Genomic DNA, 19,564 nt, shown 5'->3' on the forward strand with positions numbered 1-19,564 from the left:
GCCGAGCTGCCAGAGTGTTTTGTGACTGATCTTATCTCGCGGTGGTGCCTGTCCTGCACGTCTTGCGGGGCCGAAAGGCAGCACAATTACAGTGCCTATTGTACTATGTAGCAGGAGCATTATTCCCGCACAGCCACCCGGAAGGAAGATGAGGTAAGTTGCGCCCTGAGAGCGGGCAGCGGGGCGGCGGATTTCCAGCTGAAGATGGACAGTCACCCCTGCAAGCTCGCTTTCCAGCCAATAGGGTGCAGCGTTCATGCAGCAGGCACCTGAAGCAATCTCCCGGTAGCGTCTACCAAAACATGGACAGCACGAAGACTGCGAGCGCGAGCCAGTCGTCTGCGAGAAGCGCTGGAAGGACAAGGGAAGTCAAACATGAGCATTTCGACATCGACGTTGGCGTTCCAGCCCAAGAGATTGACATCAAATGACGAATAAGCACGTGTAACAGCCCTTTGGCAGATCCAATGCAGCGAGAAATGGACGCTGAGCGACGTTCTGCGATATTGTGGGACACGGAGTGGCCGCACTCGTACTCCGTACGACGTACGTCTGCCCATCAGGCAAATCTCTCTTCGCTGCAGAGAGTCGAGCCATTGAAAATCATGCCGTACGAGGCGACGCGCAACTCGGGCAGTGAAAAACAATGGGACAGTGCTACTATCTAAAACACAAAGACGTGCGGCCTTTAACCTGGGGACCCACGCTGCCTTTCGAAACGTCTTACTTCCACCAATCCGACGTCGTGCTTCCATACTTGTGCTGTGCAGAGATCGGGCTCAACAGCTGTCCGCACTCCGTACGGAATACTCCATAGTATCGAGATATCTCCCGGTCTTGGTGGGCTCGCTGTTTCTGAGCAGACCGACTTCTTCCGTCTTACGAGAGAGTCATGGTGTACCGCAGTATGTACTCCGTACGTAACGATGAACTCTGCGTCTGATACTCCTACGACGTACTCGTACTCGTTCCTGCTAAGGAAGGACAGTCAGCATGGCTACGGCGTGCTTCTGTGCTCGCACCACGCGGATCAGCCCCTACAAATTTTTATAAAGTACATTACTACACGGTCTCATAGTGCTTGCATACGAGACAGGAACAGCGGTGACATCGTTGCAGTGAGGCTGGACAGAAAGCCGAATCCGCGCCTCCACCCCCCCGTTGATCTACTTGCTCTTCGGGCCTGAACGGAGTCCGGCTGTCTTTGGGCTGCTCCGGTTGCTTTCGCAGACCGCTCCCACGATCAGTCTTGGTGCCACATGTAGCGCACGGGACTTGCCCAAACGACTGAGAGGTTTCACATGCGGCGTGCGCTGGCGGTTCTGCTGTATATGGGTTGTGTAAAGAATTTGACTATATTATCATTATATCTGTGAGTGGTGCATCCACTCGCTATTGCACCTGTCGAGCATTGTATCCCATACCCGTTTGGCCGGCTTTCTTGCCGTTCGTTTTCGTATACGCGCATCTCCCGTATCAAAAGCACCCGTTCCAGTTTCTATTTGAGCGTGACAATTTTGCCGTCTCATCGATGTGTTTTGGTGTTTGGTAGTTTTCATATTTTTGTCCTTTGGGTGCCATGCAGCTGCAAATCAGATCGATGCATGGTCTTGTCGTAGTGCACTTCTGTGGTGCCGAAATATTCATACCCAGCCCCAAAGTCGAGGGAGCGAACCGAGAGAAGACAATGCACTTCTGCCAAAGCAAAAAAACGAATAAGCAACAAAGAGCCATATTACAAGAGACAAACAACGCCTGCTCGACGCCCAAAAAGAAGCCTTGCCTCCCATCGTAACCTGCACTATCCCTGAAAGCCAGGGGAAGGGAGGTGGGTGAAAGAACCCCCCAGCAACACAACCATGAAGTGAAAGAGAAGGTGTGACTAAATAGAGTACGGACAAAGGTAGAGAGGATGAAAACAAATGAAGGATTAGAAGCGAATGAGCAGATGCCATGGCGGCTTCTCGAGGCAGGCCAAAGGAAACACTGTTGGTGGTCGTCTCGTCCCTACTGAGCCTTTCCAGCCTTCTGGTCGGCAGCTGCCAGAGCCATTTCCTTGTACTTCTTCGCCGCGCTCTCGCGGTCGCGGGCATACTTGAGCTCAGTCTCGCCCTCCCACATGGTGCCCAGAATGCGGTCCCAGAAGGTGAAGAACGGCTGTGAGAAGTTGGTCTTGATGCCCCAGCCCTGGTGGTGGATGTCGTGGTAGGCAGCGTTGTTGCTGGTAATGTTCTGCAGGGGGTCCCAGGGCAAGGCATAGCCACAGTGGTCGTCCACAGTCTTCATCGTGCTGAAGACGAAGAAGAGCATGCCCAGGCGCGACGACAGGAAGGCACACTTGTAAGCGAGGCCGGCACCGACCGTGTCCAGCACAAAGCCCTCCATGGGGTGGTTGTAGAGCGCGCCGTACGCATACGGAACATAAAGACGGTGGTGGCGGGAGTGCCAGTTGACTGAGCAGGAGACAGTCAGTACGAGGCCGAAGGAGGGGCAGCGAGATAGGAGTCAGTCAAACATGATATACATACCATACATCCACTTGTTTACGTGCATCAGACGGTGCCAGAAGTACTGCCACCCGTCCAGGACAAAGACGGCGAACCAGAACTGGACGGTCGGGATGGCGACCCAGTAGATGGCCTTGGCCAGCGTGACCTCCCAACTGGCAAAGGCAGGAACCTCGACGATGCCTGCAGCACTGCCGATGGACTGGGCGTAGTGGCCACCGGCGAGAGCGCCGGCCAGGAGCGGGTGCGAAGCCGACATGCTCTTGGCGAGCGCGCCGGCGTTGAGGCCGAAGATGCCCAACATGGTCGGCAGGGCGCGCTGGGCGATGCGGATGCGCTGGGCCCACACGGCAACGTCGTAGTCCTCCATGCCGGTCATCTGGGTCGGCTCGGTCATAGATAGAACCATGGTTGAGGCGATCTGAATGATCTGCTCGACAATGACGTCGCGGGCCACCACGAGGCGCGTGGCTTTGTTGCGTGTGCTGATCTCCTCGGGAGTGTGCAGACGGTACTGCGGGAACAGGTCATAGGTATCGATCAGGTGGAAGATGGAGGAGAGGATCCAGTAGCCGATGTGCGGCAGGATGGCGGACAGCCAAAAGTCGGAGATGAAGGGGAGGAGGTCGGGAAGCGGTGTCGAGGTGTAGGCCGGCAACGGCGGCAGGTCGCCGGCGGCTGTGCCGTTGGCCATGCCGAATGTGATGTTGCTCATGATACGAAATCTCTGACGAGAATCGATCACGGAAAAAAAAGGGGGTGGATCGCCACGGGTCGTTGCAGAAACGGGCGGACAAGAGCCACTTCCTTTTTCCTGACTGAAAAGGAAGACAACGGGTTCGGCAAGACGAAGGAGAGTCTTGAAGATGTGGAGAGAGGAGAAGAGAGGAGAGTGTCAGGAGAAGGGGGGGCAAGGGGGCCTTTTTAAAAAAACGAAACCAGGCGAGAGATCGGAACGTCCGGGCGCGGACGATGGGGAGGGGACAGAGAGAGACGGCGGTGCGGAAGAACAGGCGGTGGACAGCACGAGGCTGAACCAGGTGGAATGGCAGTCGGTCGTTTACAGAGTTCGGGTCGTGCGACGTGGTGGTGAAGCCGAGGAGGTTGACGAGAGGCGGCAGACGAAAAAGGAGGGATTTGCCTGATAAAGGAGTGCAAGGGCGCCGGGAAAGGAAATGACGTGAGGAGAGGAGATTGGCCTGCTGCAGCGAGCGCGAAAACACCCTGGAGTGTACGAGCCAGAGCCGAAAAACAGTGGTGGGGTCGCTGATCAACTGCCGTGGCGCAACGCTGTAGGGTCTTTCTACGCTGTTTTCCAGGGCGTGTTCCGGGGGGGAAGGCAATTTCGCCTGAGGGGCGGCCGAATTCTCTCCTGTTGCTGGCGTTGCCACTCCACGTCGGACCACCAAATGCCGGGGGTCTGGGACCGGGCTTTGCAAAGGCCGCGACCTACTGAGCTTCTTACTCGTACACGTGGTCAAGGCTGCGGGAATTAGGGACTTTAAAAGTCGGTGACGCACACGGCTCAGCGCGCCGGTAGCAAGACGCGGATGGTCCTGCTGTTTCTGTCGCCTTAGATAGACGCGTCCGTTTGAGGAGGACGAGAGTGGCTCGACAACGGAAGCGCGTGTCAGCCGATCTCGTGTGCATGATCGACGGACCACAATTGCAATTACGGAGTAGAATGTGGCTTGTAGCGTGGCTAGTGTCTGTGGCTCGTATAGACCCGCAATTCGGATACTGCCTCAGGACGAAACTGTCGGCGAGCCTGTCATTGGTCTGCCACATGGCTGAGAGCTAGTCTTCAAGCATGCTAGCGCCGGCGGGCTGCTCGAGGCTTGGAGACAATACCCCGCCAAAATGTGCTTCCCACTTTTTTTGGCCATTTTTTTTTCATGTCTTTTGCCCCTCGTTAGCCTGTGTGTTTTTCACTATTTGCGAGAGGCTAGTCGGTATAAGAAGGTTTCTTCATCTTTTCCCTTCCTATTTGTCTCTCCCTTTTCGAAAGCCCACCACCCGATCACTCACCCGTTCTGTCCTGCACACCGCCAACATGATCATCTACAAGGTAGGAGACAGCAGAGGAGAGCCACTACCTTTGGCAGAAAGGCCGAGCATATCCCCGCCTCAGACTCGTTGTGAGGAAGAAGTTGGCTAAGACAGATTGGTTTGCAGGACATTCTTAGCGATGACGAGATTATCTCGGACTCGTTCGACCTCAAGGAGGTTGACGACATTGTCTTCGAGGCTGACTGCGCCATGATCACCGAGGGTGCTGTCGATGTTGGTATGTCAAGACGTTGTCTCCACCCTTGGCAGCATGATGAAAGAGCGGGCGGCTGACGATGGGATGTTTTGCAGACATTGGCGCCAATGCGTCTGCCGAGGAGGCTGACGAGGGCACCGAGGACTCGGCTGTGCGGGTCAACAACATTGTGCACTCGTTCCGGCTGCAGTCGACGTCGTTTGACAAGAAGTCGTACCTCAGCTACCTCAAGGGCTACCTGAAGTCGGTCAAGAGCAAGATGCAGGAGACGGGCAAGTCGGAGGAGGAGATCAAGGCGTTTGAGACTGGTGCGCAGAAGTTCGTCAAGAACACGCTGCTGCCCAACTTCAAGGACTTTGAGTTCTACACCGGCGAGTCGATGAACCCGGACGCAATGTACGTTTCCCCCCTCTGGCGCCTTGATTTGCTTTGTTGCTGACTCATCCAGGGTTGTTCTGCTGAACTACCGCGAGGACGGCACGACGCCCTACATCATTGCCTGGAAGCACGGTCTGACCGGCATGAAGGTGTAAGGCACCGACCGATCTTTTACGATGTACCACGTATAGCGGCTGTCAGTGTTCTTTGTGCCTGTTGCTATCAGCCACCAAATTATACAAGAAAGAACATTTTCTGCCTGTCGAGTTGATGTAAGACGGTCCTTTACACAGGACGCCCGTAGCCACATAGAGCGGGGCCATTTTCTTTTTGAATCATACCAATTGGAGGGTCTAGGTGCAAACTACTTGTATGTATTTTCCAGCATCTGCCGGTGCTGCATCATGATATGGTGTCCGTAAAACGCCGAGGATGAAACGTTCATACGGCTCCACAAACTGGTCTCACCACTTCTGCGGCCGCGTTGCCATGGGAATGGGAGGTGGCTCGTCACCGTCGCTGTCGGCCGTTGACGCAGGAGGTGGGGGGCCCCCGGTAGCGAGACCAGGCTTTTTCTTGCCCGGCGGCGGTGGTGGCGGCTTCTTTTTTGCTGCAGCCAGACCAGAGGATGCGCCGGTTCCCATCTTGGCAAAGCGGGCCTGCAGTTCGTTCATCTGGGGGGCGGCGGCGGAGGCGGCGGCGACAACGCTGTGAGCCGTAGCAGGGTGTGCTGATGTTGGTGCTGGCTGGGAAGCGGTGGACGAGGCAGCCGATGCGATGGCCGAGAAGGCGGTGGAGCGGGCAGAGTGCTGGGCGGACGTGCTGCCGCCGATGCCGAATCCGGGGACGGAGATGCCGGCACTGCCCAGCCTGCCGATGGCAGCCTGGTTGAGGTAGCCGTCGCTGGGAGGAGCAGCCACGACAGATCGTGTTGGGGGCGGTGGATGTGGGCTCGCAGCAGCCGGAGCTGGCGAGCGGGGGGGCAGTCGGGGAGGAAGGCCGGGCGGCTTGGCGGTTGATGGAGCTGATCGAGCAGAGGACGGAGATGGAGATGGAGAGCGGCTGCCGGCGCCGTCTCGACGAAGAGGAGGCGGTGGCAGATGTGCGGTCGAGAGACCGGTGGTGTCGGTGCGAAAGGGTCGAGGAGGCAGTGGCGGGTCGTCGGGATCGGTGGTGTCATCGGCAGCGGGCGAGGTCCTGCTGTAGTTGCTGCCTGGGCGAACAGGAAGCGGTGGACGGACAGCTCTGTCGGTGCTGTCGCGATCTCCACCACCCAGAGCAACGTGTCGGGGTGGCGGCCCAAAGGAAGCCGGATCCCTCAGCGACGAGATGGGCCGCGAGACATGGTTGGTGACGTGTTCAGACGAGTCGTCGTCGCGTCGGAGGAAGCCAGACTGTGTGAGCGTTGGTGTCAGCAGGCAGCCCTCCCTGTTCCGTATTCTTTTTTTTCTTGTCCTTTTTCTTTTCTTCTTTTCTTCTTCTTTTCCATTTTCCTCTTCCCCTGAACTCACCACCTGCTTCTTCAACGGCTTTTCTTTGTCCGGATGCCAGCCCTTTTTCATCACACTGGAAAAGCCCGACATGATCGGCGGCTGGTCGTTGGCGGGGAGGGAATAGCAGAGCAGTTGCGTCGATGCAATCCTCTTTGTCTAGATGGAGGCTCTGAGCCTGTGGCTACATACTCCGTAAAGTAGTATAAACTACGGAGAACGGAGTACGAGTACGGAGCATGGCGTAGAAAAAAGTGGGCGCCTTGCGATTTAGGTATCCACGAGAGCACGTTACGTCCCCACCTTTCCGCAATCGAGGACGCGTCGCGCTGGAGATTGACGGCCCATACGGAGTATTCTGTGAGATGCTCGTACGGCCACAAGCAGCATGGCTTCCTCAGACACGGAGCTGCTCACGGAGCACTTTGGCTATCCTCCCGTGGTGCGTGCCACTGCCCGATTGTGCTGTCGGTCTCGGCTAATTGCGTTGGCAGAGTCTCCTGGATGACATTATCAACAGCGTCAACATCCTGGCCGAGCGGGCTGTGAGCAGCGTCGAGCAGGCGCTCCTGCGGCAGCCACCGGCCAGCCTCGGATTCAAGGCGGCCAAGAAGGCGTCGCGGCCGGAGGATCGGGCGGCAGCCGAAGCGGCGGCGGCCGAGGCGCACCGCCACGAAGTCGAGAACGGGACGCACCAGCTGGAGACGCTGCTGTGTGCGTCCATCGACCGCAACTTTGACAAGTTTGAGCTGTACGTGATGCGCAACATTCTGTGCGTGCAGCCGGAGGACCGCGACTGGATCCGGCTGGCGCACTATGAGGGGTTAGATTTTGGGGAGGTAGGAGGAGAGGGAGAAGGAGGAGAAAGAGGAGAAGAACAAGGAAAGGATCTTCCCCCCTCGGATGTTGCCATTGCCCGTCTGCACCGCCGTCTGCAGGCCAGCCTGCAGCTCGGCAGCCTGCTGGAGGCCGAGACGGCCCGCAACGACGTGATGCTGGCCCAGCTGCGCGTTCTTGCTGGCGTCACGACCGAAGCCGAAGCTGAAGCTGGAGCCGGAGCCGATGTCGCGAAGAGCGAACCATCGCCGGAGCCGGCGTCCCACTTCGGCTTTTTGCTGGACCGTGGTCCGCTGACCGAGAGCGACGTGGCCGCACCACTGACCACGACAACGGCCTTTGCCCTGTCGCAGCTGCCGGCGCTGCGTCAGCTGTCGGGCACGTTGCGGCAGATGGCGCCCGGACTGGAGGACAGGAGCACCAGTATCAGTGCCAAGGCTGACAACGAACACGACGACCCCCACGACCCCAAGTCGTGGCGCCGCGAGCGGCTCGAGTACGTCGAGGGGGCTACGCGCAAACATCTGGAGCGGACCCGCGGACTGGGACTCGGCCGCCATGGAGAGCTCGTGCAATCCAACAGCCAGCAGACGGTCGGCGATTTGAACAGCAACAGCACCTTGGCCGTCGAGCCCGACGCGCTCTCCAACATCCTCAGCATCCTGCGGGAACACCGGCGGCCAGACGAAACTACAGACGGCGAGGCTATGGACCAGTCGTAGCTCCATACTGCTCTTTCGGTTGGGACTGGGCATGGCATAGACAAGGGCGATTCGGATTGGGTGATTGATGACTAATGTGATTATATACCAGAATCTGGGCTTTACGGCTAATACTCGGCTTATACCCAGTACACGTACTCTCGTACTCTCGTAGTCAGTCTGCTCACTGCTGCAACAGGCCGTGCTCTGCAGCCAGGTGCCAGAACCGGTGCCGGAACGGGCGAGCCCGCACTGTCTCGCCGTCCTGCGCCAGCAACATCTTCTGGGCCTGGACCTTGGCGACTAGCCGGGCAGCAGCCTCCCAGTCGGCGTTCCGCACGAGTGCGCGCAGCAGGCTTTCGAGCGTCGATGGCGTCACCGACTGCGAGTCGGCAATGTGCTCAAAGTAGCGCTGCGCGCTGACCGTGTCGTCGACCCGGGCGAATCCGCTGACGACGCATTCCCAAAAGACCCGGTCGAACTGCGGAGGCCGGAGACGGTGACGATGGATTGGGATGTTGGCTCTCTGTGCTCTCGGGGCCATCTGCGCTTCCTCACCCTCTCCCTCACCCTCTTCCCTACTCCCCTCCATTCGCTCCCCCCTCCTCATCCCCGTCTCGATCAGCGCCCGCACCGCCTCCAGGTCCGGAGGCCGCTGTGAAAAGTAGTGTTCTGCCAGGATCGTGCAGACATGCGATGACAGCGATAGCCCGCGTGCAGCCATGTGGGCCAACACCACCTCAACGGCCGTGTCCACCTGCTCCTGATGCTGGCCGTCGCTGCCGCCCTCCTGCAGCAGCAGGTGCACCATCTTGGCATACGTCTGTTGGTTGGCCACCAGGCCAGACGCCTCGACAACTGCCAGCATCCATCGGACCGTGTCTTCGAGGTCACGGTGGCTGTTTTTGGATTCGCCTCCCCGGCCTCTCTGCCCTCTCCGGCCACCACCTCCTCCTCCTCCTCCCAATGCTCCCTCCAGTAGCACCGTCACGGTCGCCTCGTCCGGCTGCATGCCCAGCCGCGCCATCATCTCCAGCAGCCCGGCCACCTCGTCGCCGCGGCCCTCGCGCACGAGTGGTCGTAGGATCGTGTTGAACGTGATCAGATCGGGTGCGATCCCATGTCGTCCAGCCCACCCGAGAATCTGCCGTGCCGCCCCCAGGTCGCCGCGTCGCAGCAGCCCAACAATGGCCGCGTTGACCGGCCCAATCGTCGGCTTCACCGCAGTCGTCTTTGTCTTTGTCTTTGTGTCTGCATTCGCCGCCTCCCACAACTCTTGCATCTCCTCCAGCGCGCGGATGCCTGCCTCGGCCTCGCCGGCTTGGATCAGCCCTGAGATCCGCGCCGTCCACACGGCCGTGTCCATCGGCATGCCTGACGCCACCAGCTTGTCCCAAATATTGCGGATCCCCGTCGGATTCGACGCCCGCTTGCAGCCCTCCATAAAGGACGTCCACGTGCGCAGCGTCGGCGTCACGCCCGCCAGCGCCATCAGGTTCCAGATCCCAATCGCCCGATCCGGCTGCCGCATCGTCGCAAACGCCATGATGAAATAGTCAAACAGCTCTGCGCTCTGCCGCAACCGGTCCGCCCCGTCTGCGTCCGGCACCGTCACCGACGACCAGAACACGTCCCAGGCCGCCTCGCACGCCCCCAGGTTGCGTGCCCGCAGTGCCTGGCTCAGCTGCCCGTGGACGGCGTCTAGCGACGATGATCGGCCCCGCGGTCGTGGCATTGGGCCCAGCTGCTGCTTGTTGCTGCTGCTGCTGCTGCTGCTGCTGTCGCTCTCACGGCTCGTTTCCGACAAGGGCCATCGCCCCAGCACGTAGGCGCCCAGGTCTGGCCGCGCCACGAACATGTCTGCCACAGCCGCCCGGTCGACCGGCACGGCCGCCAGAATGGCCTCGATGGCCTCGAGAAACTCGTGCGCCCTCGTCTTGACCTCGGCCTCGGCCACCCCGCCAACCACGTCCGGGTCCGTCAGCAGCGCGTACGTCGCCAGCACGGCCGGGACCACCGGCTTCAGGCTGCGCGGTGCGTAGCGCGGAAACAGCCCAGCCAGCCCCAGCTTCAGGTTGCGCTGGCGGGCGTATCTTGCCAGCAGCATGGCGTCGGGTGTGGGCAGCCGGAACGAGTCGGCCGCCTCCTGGCCCAGTGCCTCCTCATCGGCCACCACCATATCGGGCAGGCTGAAGATTCGCCAGGCCTGCACCAGATCATCCAGCCGGACAGCACGACTCCCGGCCAGCTCCTCGTCCTGCCTCGTCGACAAAACCTCCTCCACCAGACCCAGCACCAGCGGCACCCACAGCTCCGGCATGTTGAGCAGGTCCAGCTGGCGACGCACCTGCGTGATGCGTGCCACCGACGGCAGGTCACCCGTCCGGTAGTCACGCTGGCGGGCTGCCGAAACTTCGTGCACCAGCTTGCGGGCTGCCTGCTTGAAGATGTTGGGCAGGTCGCGCGGCGCCTCGGCCATCAGCGGGTACATCTGGCTGTCGAAGAAGGCGTACAGCTCCGCAATGGTAACGGCCGGCTCTGACTGTAGCTGTGTCAGCTTCACCAGCTGCTGGTAAAGCTCTGTACCGCCTGCGAGGGACCTTCCTGCTGGTGGCTGCTGTCCCTCCTGCTTCTCTACAACGTCTCGGAAGACGGCCAGGGCACCGTCGTCGAGCTGCCGTGGACGCCTCTTTCTTGGAGCTGCCGAGAAGCTGGCTGCTCTCCCTCTGCCAACAGCTGTGTGCCATGGTCCTCGGAGAGTCGTTGCCGCTGCTGCTGCCACCGCGGCGTGGGCAGCCTGCGACGACAGCCTCACGCGGCAGGCAAGACAGATCGCCCGGGACTCCCTCATCGATGCGGGCGTGATGCGTGATGCGTGATGCGCACTCCGTGTTGCGGTGCTGTTGGGACTTGTCTCTGCTCAAGACCTTTGCATTCGCTCGTCTCCAAGCAGCTATTTTTCCTCGCACTGCGGCGCACCTTCCCTTTCTGCCAGAGCGATCGGCCGTGTGGACCCTTTCACCGCTGGCAGCGGGGCCTGCTGGCGTATACGCTTGATGACTAATCACTATTCCGAAGTACTAGAGACACGACGGAGGCATCGCGCTGTCCTCTCTCTCATCCGCTGGTCAGCCGTGTAGCCGTCGTCTTTCTTTGGTATCGCAGGGGCTCTGGTATCCCTTCACAGCAGTCATAGGTCGTCTACACGGACCACCACACAGCGCCACCTCAGCCAATTGGGCCACAACTGCACAACGTCACGGGCCACGATGACGAGTCTCGTTCCACGCAAGCCGTACACGGACGAGGAGCTTGGCCGGCTGTACCCGGCAGGGCTACAGCTACAGCTGGTGCAGGTTCTGATGCGGCACGGAGAGCGGACGCCAGTGTCACCGCGGTTCGAGAACACGGGCCTGCAGCCGTTCTGGCCGTACTGCTCGGCCTTTCGACGCTTCCAGTCGGCCGTGCTGACGGACGACCAGGATCCGGGCGTGGTCGGCGGAGGGGCGGCAACGCAGCCGCTGGGCTCGCTGGCCTGGCGACGGCGGCTAGAGACGTTTGGTAGCGACGACGCGGCCGTGCCGGCAACGGGAGGCCGTGAAGGCCGTGGAAACCACAAAGACCGACAGCTGGACGCGCTCTGCGACATGGGCATGCTGACAGACCCGGGCCGGGCATCGACGCTGCGGCTGGGTCACCGGCTGCGTCGCCTGTACGTGGAACAGCTAGGCTTCCTACCGCCAGCCATCGGCCCCGGCGACGCCGACCGGCTCTTCTATCTTCGCTCGACCCCGATTCCACGCGCACTCGAATCGCTGCAGCAGGCCTTTTCCGGCCTCTACCCCGAAACGACGAGACCACAGGCCGGCCGGGACGTCAAACCCATCACGATCATCGCGCGCGAGCCCGCCGACGAGACGCTCTTCCCCAACGACGGCAACTGCCGGCGCTTCGCCGAGCTCTCGCGCGCGTTCGCCCAGCGAGCCGCCGATCGATGGAACGACTCGGCCGAGCTCGCCCTCGTCACCCGCAAGATCGGCCGCTGGCTACCGCCCTCGAATCCCCGCGTCGCCGTCGACGGACGACCGCGCCTCTCCGGTATCATGGACACCGTCAACGCCACGCTCGCCCACGGTCCCGACACCCGTCTGCCACCCGAGTTCTATGACGATCAGGTCCGCCACAACATCACCGCCGTCGCCCTGCAGGAGTGGTTTGACGGCTTCCACGAGTCGCTCGAGTACCGCACCCTCGGCATCGGCGGCCTCATGGGTGACCTCGTCGCTCGCATGGTTCGCCACGCTGAGATCAAAAATGTCGCTGCCTCGGCTTCTGCTCCCGACAACATGTTCCGCTTTGGCCTCAGCGGCTGCCATGACACCACCCTCGCTGCCATTCTTGCCAGCCTTGGCCATCGCATGGACGCTTGGCCGCCCTTCACCAGCCACCTGGCCCTCGAGATGTTTCATGGCCCTTCTTCCTCTTCCTCACCGCCTCCCAAGCCTTCTGCCGGCTGGTCTGCCCTCGTGCCCTCGGCCTTGTCCGGACGCCAGACGGCTGCCCCCATCGGCCGCAAGCCGTCCCCCGAGCTGTCAGATGCCCAGAAGCAGAAGCTCGACGGCTACTACGTGCGTATCCGCTACAACGACGAGCCTGTCACCATCCCTGGATGTCGCCTGCCGGGGAACCATCTTGAGGGTGACGAGTCATTTTGCACTTTGGTAGGCCATTCTTTTTTTTTTCTTTCCTTGTTGTTTTGTTTCCTTTTCTTCCTTTCTTTCTCTCTTTTTCTCTCTATTCTTTTCCTTCTTCCTTCTTCCTTCCTCCTTTGTTGTTCTTCCTCTCTTCTCCTTCCTCTCTAATACCCTCTAGAAAGCCTTCAAGGCTATTGTCGACAAGTACACACCGCGCAACTGGAAGCAGCAGTGCCACAGCAACCTGAGAACACAGGCTCTGCCCGACAAGCCCGAGCCTTCGGGCTTCTGATAGACTAGATCACCTTACCCGTGGCTGACTCATCCTCCCGTCTAAATGAGGGGGAACATCCTGCATGACATGACCACAAGAACCGTATCATATGTGTTACGACCTGTTCCATGGCCATTTGTATAACTCCCCGTCGCTGTCTCTCCTCGTTCCCATCTATGTCAGTAGCTCCAATTCATCCGCCTATCCAGCTCTGTCACGGTATGGCTTCCTCCTCCTCCTCCGCCTCCACCCTCCTTCACTACGATGACGTCGTCGTCGGTGCCGGCCAGTCGGGCTGTCCGCTGGCCATTGCCCTAGCTGCTGCCGGCCGCAAGACCGCCGTCGTCGAGCGCGCCCACGTCGGCGGCACCTGTGTCAACGTCGGCTGCACGCCCACCAAGACACTGATCGCGTCTGGCCGCATGGCCCACCTGGTGCGTCGTGCCCGTGACTACGGCGTGGACCCAGGCCGTGATGATGTCGTCGCCGTCGACATGGGCCGCGTGCGCCAGCGCCAGCGCGACATGGTCTCGTCGTTCCATGCTGGCAGTGAGGCGCGTCTGCACAAGGCCGGCGTGCACCTCATCCGCGGCGAGGCCGCTTTTGCCGGGCCCAAGACGCTGCACGTGACCCTTGCTGGAACTTCCGCAACTTCTGAAATCTCCGAAACCACCGAAACCCCCGCAAAAACAACCCTCCAGGCCGACCGCATCTTCCTCAACGTCGGCGAGCGCCCCCTCTGGCCTAACAACCTGCCCGGCCTCGACGCCGTCGCCGACCGGTCGCACCTGCTGGACTCGACGTCTATCCTCGAGCTCGATGTCGTGCCGCGTCACTTGCTTGTCGTCAGTGGCAGCTATGTCGGCCTCGAATTCGCCCAGCTCTTCCGGCGTCTTGGCGCCGCCGTCACCGTTGTCCAGCGTGCATCCCAGCTGCTGCCACGCGATGACCCCGACGTTGCCGCCTGTCTCACCGACATTCTGCGCGGAGAGGGCATGACCGTCCACCTCTCGGCCGAGGTGGTGTCACTGTCGTCGTCGTCGTCGTCGTCTGACTCGAAACACCTTCCCCTGGCTGTACACATCGCCCCGGTTGACTCCCTTGCCGACACCTCCGTCATCCACGCCAGCCACATCCTCCTCGCTGCCGGACGCACTCCCAACACCGAGCGGCTCAACCTCGCCGCCGCTGGCATCCGCACGACCACTCGTGGTCACATTGTCGTCGACGATCGTCTTGCCACCAGCTGTCCCGACGTCTATGCTCTCGGAGACGTCCATGGCGGACCGGCCTTTACCCACATGGCCTATGACGACTACCGCATCCTCAAGGCCAACCTGCTGCCGTCAGGCTCGGCCCACACAAAAGACATGACCACGGCCACCTCGCTGTCACGCCGTCTCGTGCCGTACGTCGTCTATACGGACCCGCAGCTCGGCCACGTCGGCCTGCACGAGCGCGACCTGGCCACTGCGTCCGGCCACGGCCATCACCGCCACGTCAAGACCGCCACCATGCCCATGAGCTACGTCGCCAGGGCCTTGGAGACCGATGAGACTCGCGGCATGATGAAGGCCACCGTCGACGCCGACACCGGTGACACCCTCGGCTTCTCCTGTCTCGGCATCGAGGGCGGGGAGGTCATGGCCGTCGTGCAGGCAGCCATGATGGGCGACCTCAAGTGGTGGGACCTTGAAGCCGCCATCTGGGCGCATCCTAGTCTGGCCGAGAGCCTCAACAATCTCTGGGCCTTGTTGAAGTGAGGGCGAAAGGATGAAAAGAAGGTTCAGTGTAGGCTTTTGTGGAAAATGCACAGCTATGCAGCAGTCTCCAAGTCCGCTCCGTCCAGATGCCTTGTCATGTCTGCCGCTGTTGCTTGCTGTTCCTTCTCCCGCGCAGCCTCTGCCCGCGCTCGCTTCTTGCGGGCCCGCCGCACCTCAATCTCCACTGCCGCCATCTCGGCGTTGACGCTTGCCAGCCGCGGAACAATGCTGTCTACCGCCTCGATGGCCTCCTTTTGCGCCAGCCGCAGAGCCATTGGCGTCAGCATCCCGAACCACTGAAGCGGATCCCGCAGCGGCCGCACCACCTTGGCTGCCTTCTTCCCGGTCTCGCCGGCCTCATTGCCAGCCTTGTCCGTGCTTCCGCCCGTGCTACTCTCCTCTTTCGCCACTGGCTTTGCCGGTCTGCAGATGGAAAAAGACGGTACGTCGCCAGTCGTACCGTTAACCTCGGCTTTAAAAGACATTTCGACGCGTGCCGTGGCCTGCATGCGACCGTCAAAGTGGTCTGGACCGTAGCGAAAGCCACGTTCAGCAGCAAAGTTCGCTCGGGTCAGCTGGCCATACATAGCAGTCTGACGGGCCACCAGCGATTCTCGCAGCCGTGTGTACTCATCCAAAAGGCCGAGATAGCGCACGAGCAGGTCGTCTATATTTTCTAACGTCATGGTTTTGTAATAGGCCGTGAAAGTGGCTGCCTGAATGTTTGTACGGAGTATGGAGTTATTACGGAGTTCTCCGCAACATCGCTTGGCTTCCAAAACGCAGATAGGTGTATGCATCTAACAGTTCGCGCATTCATGCAACTAGGCGAGGTACATGATTACGCGGTGCTAGAACACGAGCTCCTAACGCAGCTCCTATCCTCTTTGGGCAAGCAATTAGTTGCGGCAGAAGATACAGATTGAAGGCCCGGGACCCATGATACAAGCTTTGCCTATGACGGAAGACAGAGCGATTCCTTCATTTCGGGTGTGACGAGCCTGCGCTACGAGCATGAGCGATATGAAAGGACAGAGGAAACATCCAACGCGGTGATTGATGCCGCGAACGGCTTCAGGACTTGGCGGGCTTATAAGACGCTGCCTATGTGCCAATGACTGCTGCACGAGCCCGCTGGCCTGTGCACAAGTGCTCGCACAGATACGTCCGCATGCATTTTCTCCTGTCACTGGCGCATGCGGAAAGGTGCAGGCGGAGGGCCAGAGAACAATGGCAGGATGAAACGGCAGTGACGATCTCTCTGTCGGAGCACGAGCTGCAGTCTGTCCTTGCAGGTCGGGGCGAACCCTATCGGCTCTTTGGTCATCTGCGTCTCTGGGCTATGTAGATGCCGCTTCGTCATGGCTGGGTGGCGAGATATTGCTGCTGATCTGACGAGTAATACGCCGGGTCTGGTGCGTTGTCCCTGCTGCAGAGGACAAATTGATCTCGTCGAAATTCCTCCTGCTCCGTGCAGATACACACTCGTATGTATTAAGAGCTCCACCGCCTCCGAGCGAGGGCCGCGTTTCACCAAAGAGATTGGGCCCAACAAATGTCAGGCGGGCACGACCCAGGGAGGAGCATTGTGGCTGCCTCAGGCCGCACTGCCAGACCGGTACAGAATGTGCTGGTTGACACTCGCCGGCGAGTCGGCCAGCGACGATGCACGCCTGCGTTCCGGGCAGGTGCGAGACAGGGTGCCTTCCAGGCCGCGCGCGCTGCACAATCACCGGGCGGATGCGCTCCAGCCAGAAGCTCAGGCTCCAGACTGCATGCTGCCCAGGCTGCCCAGATTCCCGCATCCTCTCGCCTGCAGCGCGGCCATGTCTGAGAGCGTATCGCGCCGATCGTGCCTCTCTCTGGAAGGAAGAGGGCGAGAGCAGGATACCCCGTGCTCCGTGCCCTGCTCCGTATCGTATCTGACCTGCGCGCCAATCCACAAAGATGCTGCGATGGGCCAAAGCGAGAGAGCATATCTGCCCCGGCGGTCAGCTAGCTCAACCAGCAACCTACGGAGTAATATCTTAAGATACATACCACCCCCTGGGCAGCTGGCTAACCTCGCTGTCACCCATACCCACCATTTAGTGTGTCGTCCCTCCGTAATTGTGAGAAATGTGAGGCTTGTGTCGCCCAAGTCGCCCAACCAGCCAGCCAGCCAGCTCTCTCTTCAGTACGCTCTTCCCTATCGTGTCCTGTCCTCTGCCCTTTGGAAAACCCTTGCGCGCGCTGTTTGCTCCCCCCTTACGACGTAGTCGTAGAGCCCTCGGTCCCCTCTTTACATCTCCCCATCCCCCCTTTTCCGCCATAGTTCCCCTTCGCTCATCATATCTGCCCTCGTGTCCCGTTCTCTCCCTTCTTGACGAGCTTGTCCCTCGCATTTACCGTCTTCTTCGCTCTGCTAATCCGGCAAACCCCTCTTTTCCATTCTCCACTTTTATCGACCACTTTGCCTGTACAGAGTACATAGTATTAGGCCTGATTTTGTAGTGACCGCCTAAAGGCTAAGTAAGGCCTACGCCAAATCTGCGGCCTGATTGCTATCCACCCCATTTTCTGCCCTCCGCCCTCCCCATCCTACCCTACCTGCTGCCTTATCCAACAAATCTATTCCGCCTACCTGTTCCATCGTGTCTCGACCCATCGTCGCCCTCTACCAATCCGACCGAAAACAACGACCAGGACACGCAGCCAAACGAACAGAACTGATAGGACAGAGTTAGTGGCGGTGCTGCAATACTCTCTACCAGACCTCATCCACTCCACCGATCGAGAAGCGCCATCGACTCATTCGTATCTCACCCCATTGCCCTCTTCCCAGGAAGTATTACACCGTTTCAGCTATGGTTGTTGCCACAATCAAGTATGTCCATCTCAAGCGACCCGTTCTCCCACACCCTGTCGGGGTGTCTGTTCTGTTGCGTCTTGTTTTCGTATCCGGGAGCTGCAATGCGCTTCCATGCGGTCCTCGGCTCTACGCGCATTCACGTCCGAATGCAGTTCTGCCAGATACGCTACGGGGATTAAAAAAAAGGGGGAAGCCCAAATCGGACGGGCGAGGAGAGCATCGGGACAATCCAGGCCTCGTCGAGAACAGCACGCAGGCGGTCAAACGAAGGGATTGGCTTTGCTGACCACGCCTTGTCTAGGTGTGTGGTCGTTGGTGACGGTGCGGTCGGAAAGACCTGCCTGCTCATCAGTTACACAACGAACAAGTTCCCCTCCGAATACGTTCCAACTGTCTTTGACAACTATGCAGTCACCGTTATGTAAGTGCCCGCGCCGATTCCCGAAAGTGGGTATGGCATGTTAACATGGAGTTTCCCTCCGCAGGATCGGCGATGAACCCTACACGCTGGGCTTGTTCGATACGGCTGGACAGGAAGATTACGACCGGCTGCGACCTCTGTCCTATCCGCAAACCGACGTCTTCCTGGTGTGCTTCAGCGTGACGTCGCCGGCGTCGTTCGAGAACGTCCGAGAGAAGTGGTTCCCCGAGGTGCACCACCACTGTCCCGGCGTGCCCTGCCTGATCGTGGGCACGCAGGTCGACCTGAGGGATGATCCCAGCGTTCGGGAAAAGCTGGCCAAGCAGAAGATGGCTCCAGTACGGAAGGAGGATGGCGAACGGATGGCGAAAGATCTCGGCGCTGTCAAGTACGTCGAGTGCAGTGCCCTGACGCAATTCAAGCTGAAGGACGTTTTTGATGAGGTAAGTCGACGCACCGAAGTGGGTTTCGCCTTGGGGAACAGACGGGCATGGACTAACATTGATATTCAAGGCAATCGTTGCGGCATTGGAGCCCCCTGCACCAAAGAAGAAGTCGCACAAGTGCCTCGTGCTTTAGTGCAGCTACATCTAACTGTTCCAACTCCCGTACCCCGTCTTCCCCGTTCTTCTCGTTGTCTTCTTTATACATACCTCATACACCCCGCTGCTGCTGCATACTCCGCGACTGGTGCTTGTCGCTGCTTGTGGGGCACCATATCCTCGACGGAGCGAGCACTAAACAAATATTAAAGTGGGAAGAGACCATCCATTCCATTTGGCTGTCGACCTGGCGACCATCTCGGAGAGATTGTGTGGAAGCAGGTACTTAGATTTTATTGCTACTGTGGGGGGAGGGGGTGAAGAATAATAGACGATATGGCGACGAGCGATATCTCTACCGGTTTCTTCGGACGATCAGAGCGTCGACAAGAGGGCATGTCATGACGATAAAGCCCGCTCGACATGGCCTTTGCAAATCAGATCTGGGGACACCATCCGGGTGGATTGGCGACGGCAAGATAGGAAAGCAGGAGGTGCTGCCAAGAGTCTGAATGTTGTTTGGGTGCATTACACCAGGCAGGGCTGCGCGATGGGCTTCGCAGCCAGCGAGCAACGATAGCAGTGGTAGTACTCATGACTTTCCTTTCCATCCGGACGGCGCCTTATCTCTTCTCCTTATCCTTTCTACTTATTTTCACACAAGTCAGACGCTTCTTGTTTTGCAGCTTGGGAGCGGAAATATGCCTATTTTTTCGGTTTTGGTTTTGTTTCCCTTTTGTCGATTTAGGACAGAGTTTGGCGATCTGGAGTGCAACTGAGACATTTTTCAAACATCTGAACCTTTCTACTTGATCTATACAGATCTCATTCTTGACAAAT

At 59.3% G+C, this 19,564-nt stretch overlaps 9 protein-coding genes across 9 annotated transcripts; 5 read left to right on the forward strand and 4 right to left on the reverse strand.

Moving 5' to 3' along the window:
• Positions 1-2,007: 2,007 nt before the first annotated feature.
• CMQ_2679 (sphinganine hydroxylase) lies at positions 2,008-3,222 on the reverse strand (the record flags this gene model as incomplete). Its single annotated transcript, XM_014316757.1, has 2 exons — positions 2,008-2,453; positions 2,529-3,222. 2 exons carry the CDS (start codon positions 3,220-3,222, stop codon positions 2,008-2,010), a joined length of 1,140 nt encoding a protein of 379 aa, XP_014172232.1.
• Positions 3,223-4,560: 1,338 nt separating this feature from the next.
• CMQ_3217 (translationally controlled tumor protein) lies at positions 4,561-5,306 on the forward strand (the record flags this gene model as incomplete). Its single annotated transcript, XM_014317295.1, has 4 exons — positions 4,561-4,575; positions 4,683-4,794; positions 4,869-5,169; positions 5,222-5,306. The coding sequence occupies 4 exons, from the start codon at positions 4,561-4,563 to the stop codon at positions 5,304-5,306; spliced, it is 513 nt and encodes a 170-aa protein (XP_014172770.1).
• Positions 5,307-5,615: 309 nt separating this feature from the next.
• On the reverse strand, positions 5,616-6,734 carry CMQ_2517 (uncharacterized protein; the record flags this gene model as incomplete). The annotated part of the gene is made up of 2 exons (XM_014316595.1): positions 5,616-6,545; positions 6,663-6,734. 2 exons carry the CDS (start codon positions 6,732-6,734, stop codon positions 5,616-5,618), a joined length of 1,002 nt encoding a protein of 333 aa, XP_014172070.1.
• A 295-nt stretch (positions 6,735-7,029) lies between these two features.
• Positions 7,030-8,200, forward strand: CMQ_3046 (mind kinetochore complex component; the record flags this gene model as incomplete). The annotated part of the gene is made up of 2 exons (XM_014317124.1): positions 7,030-7,083; positions 7,136-8,200. 2 exons carry the CDS (start codon positions 7,030-7,032, stop codon positions 8,198-8,200), a joined length of 1,119 nt encoding a protein of 372 aa, XP_014172599.1.
• A 163-nt stretch (positions 8,201-8,363) lies between these two features.
• On the reverse strand, positions 8,364-11,030 carry CMQ_3181 (pentatricopeptide repeat protein; the record flags this gene model as incomplete). Its single annotated transcript, XM_014317259.1, has 1 exon — positions 8,364-11,030. One exon carries the CDS (start codon positions 11,028-11,030, stop codon positions 8,364-8,366), a length of 2,667 nt encoding a protein of 888 aa, XP_014172734.1.
• A 418-nt stretch (positions 11,031-11,448) lies between these two features.
• On the forward strand, positions 11,449-13,165 carry CMQ_3141 (histidine acid phosphatase; the record flags this gene model as incomplete). Its single annotated transcript, XM_014317219.1, has 2 exons — positions 11,449-12,900; positions 13,052-13,165. 2 exons carry the CDS (start codon positions 11,449-11,451, stop codon positions 13,163-13,165), a joined length of 1,566 nt encoding a protein of 521 aa, XP_014172694.1.
• Positions 13,166-13,368: 203 nt separating this feature from the next.
• Positions 13,369-14,910, forward strand: CMQ_3235 (mercuric reductase; the record flags this gene model as incomplete). The annotated part of the gene is made up of 2 exons (XM_014317313.1): positions 13,369-14,171; positions 14,277-14,910. 2 exons carry the CDS (start codon positions 13,369-13,371, stop codon positions 14,908-14,910), a joined length of 1,437 nt encoding a protein of 478 aa, XP_014172788.1.
• Positions 14,911-14,963: 53 nt separating this feature from the next.
• On the reverse strand, positions 14,964-15,596 carry CMQ_3154 (uncharacterized protein; the record flags this gene model as incomplete). Its single annotated transcript, XM_014317232.1, has 1 exon — positions 14,964-15,596. One exon carries the CDS (start codon positions 15,594-15,596, stop codon positions 14,964-14,966), a length of 633 nt encoding a protein of 210 aa, XP_014172707.1.
• Positions 15,597-17,756: 2,160 nt separating this feature from the next.
• Positions 17,757-18,761, forward strand: CMQ_3156 (Rho-like GTPase cdc42; the record flags this gene model as incomplete). Its single annotated transcript, XM_014317234.1, has 4 exons — positions 17,757-17,776; positions 18,063-18,182; positions 18,247-18,625; positions 18,696-18,761. The coding sequence occupies 4 exons, from the start codon at positions 17,757-17,759 to the stop codon at positions 18,759-18,761; spliced, it is 585 nt and encodes a 194-aa protein (XP_014172709.1).
• Between the last annotated feature and the right edge of the window lie 803 nt (positions 18,762-19,564).

This window comes from Grosmannia clavigera, assembly GCF_000143105.1.
Source record: "Grosmannia clavigera kw1407 unplaced genomic scaffold GCSC_144, whole genome shotgun sequence".
In the NCBI taxonomy this organism is placed as follows: Eukaryota; Fungi; Ascomycota; class Sordariomycetes; order Ophiostomatales; family Ophiostomataceae; genus Leptographium; species Leptographium clavigerum.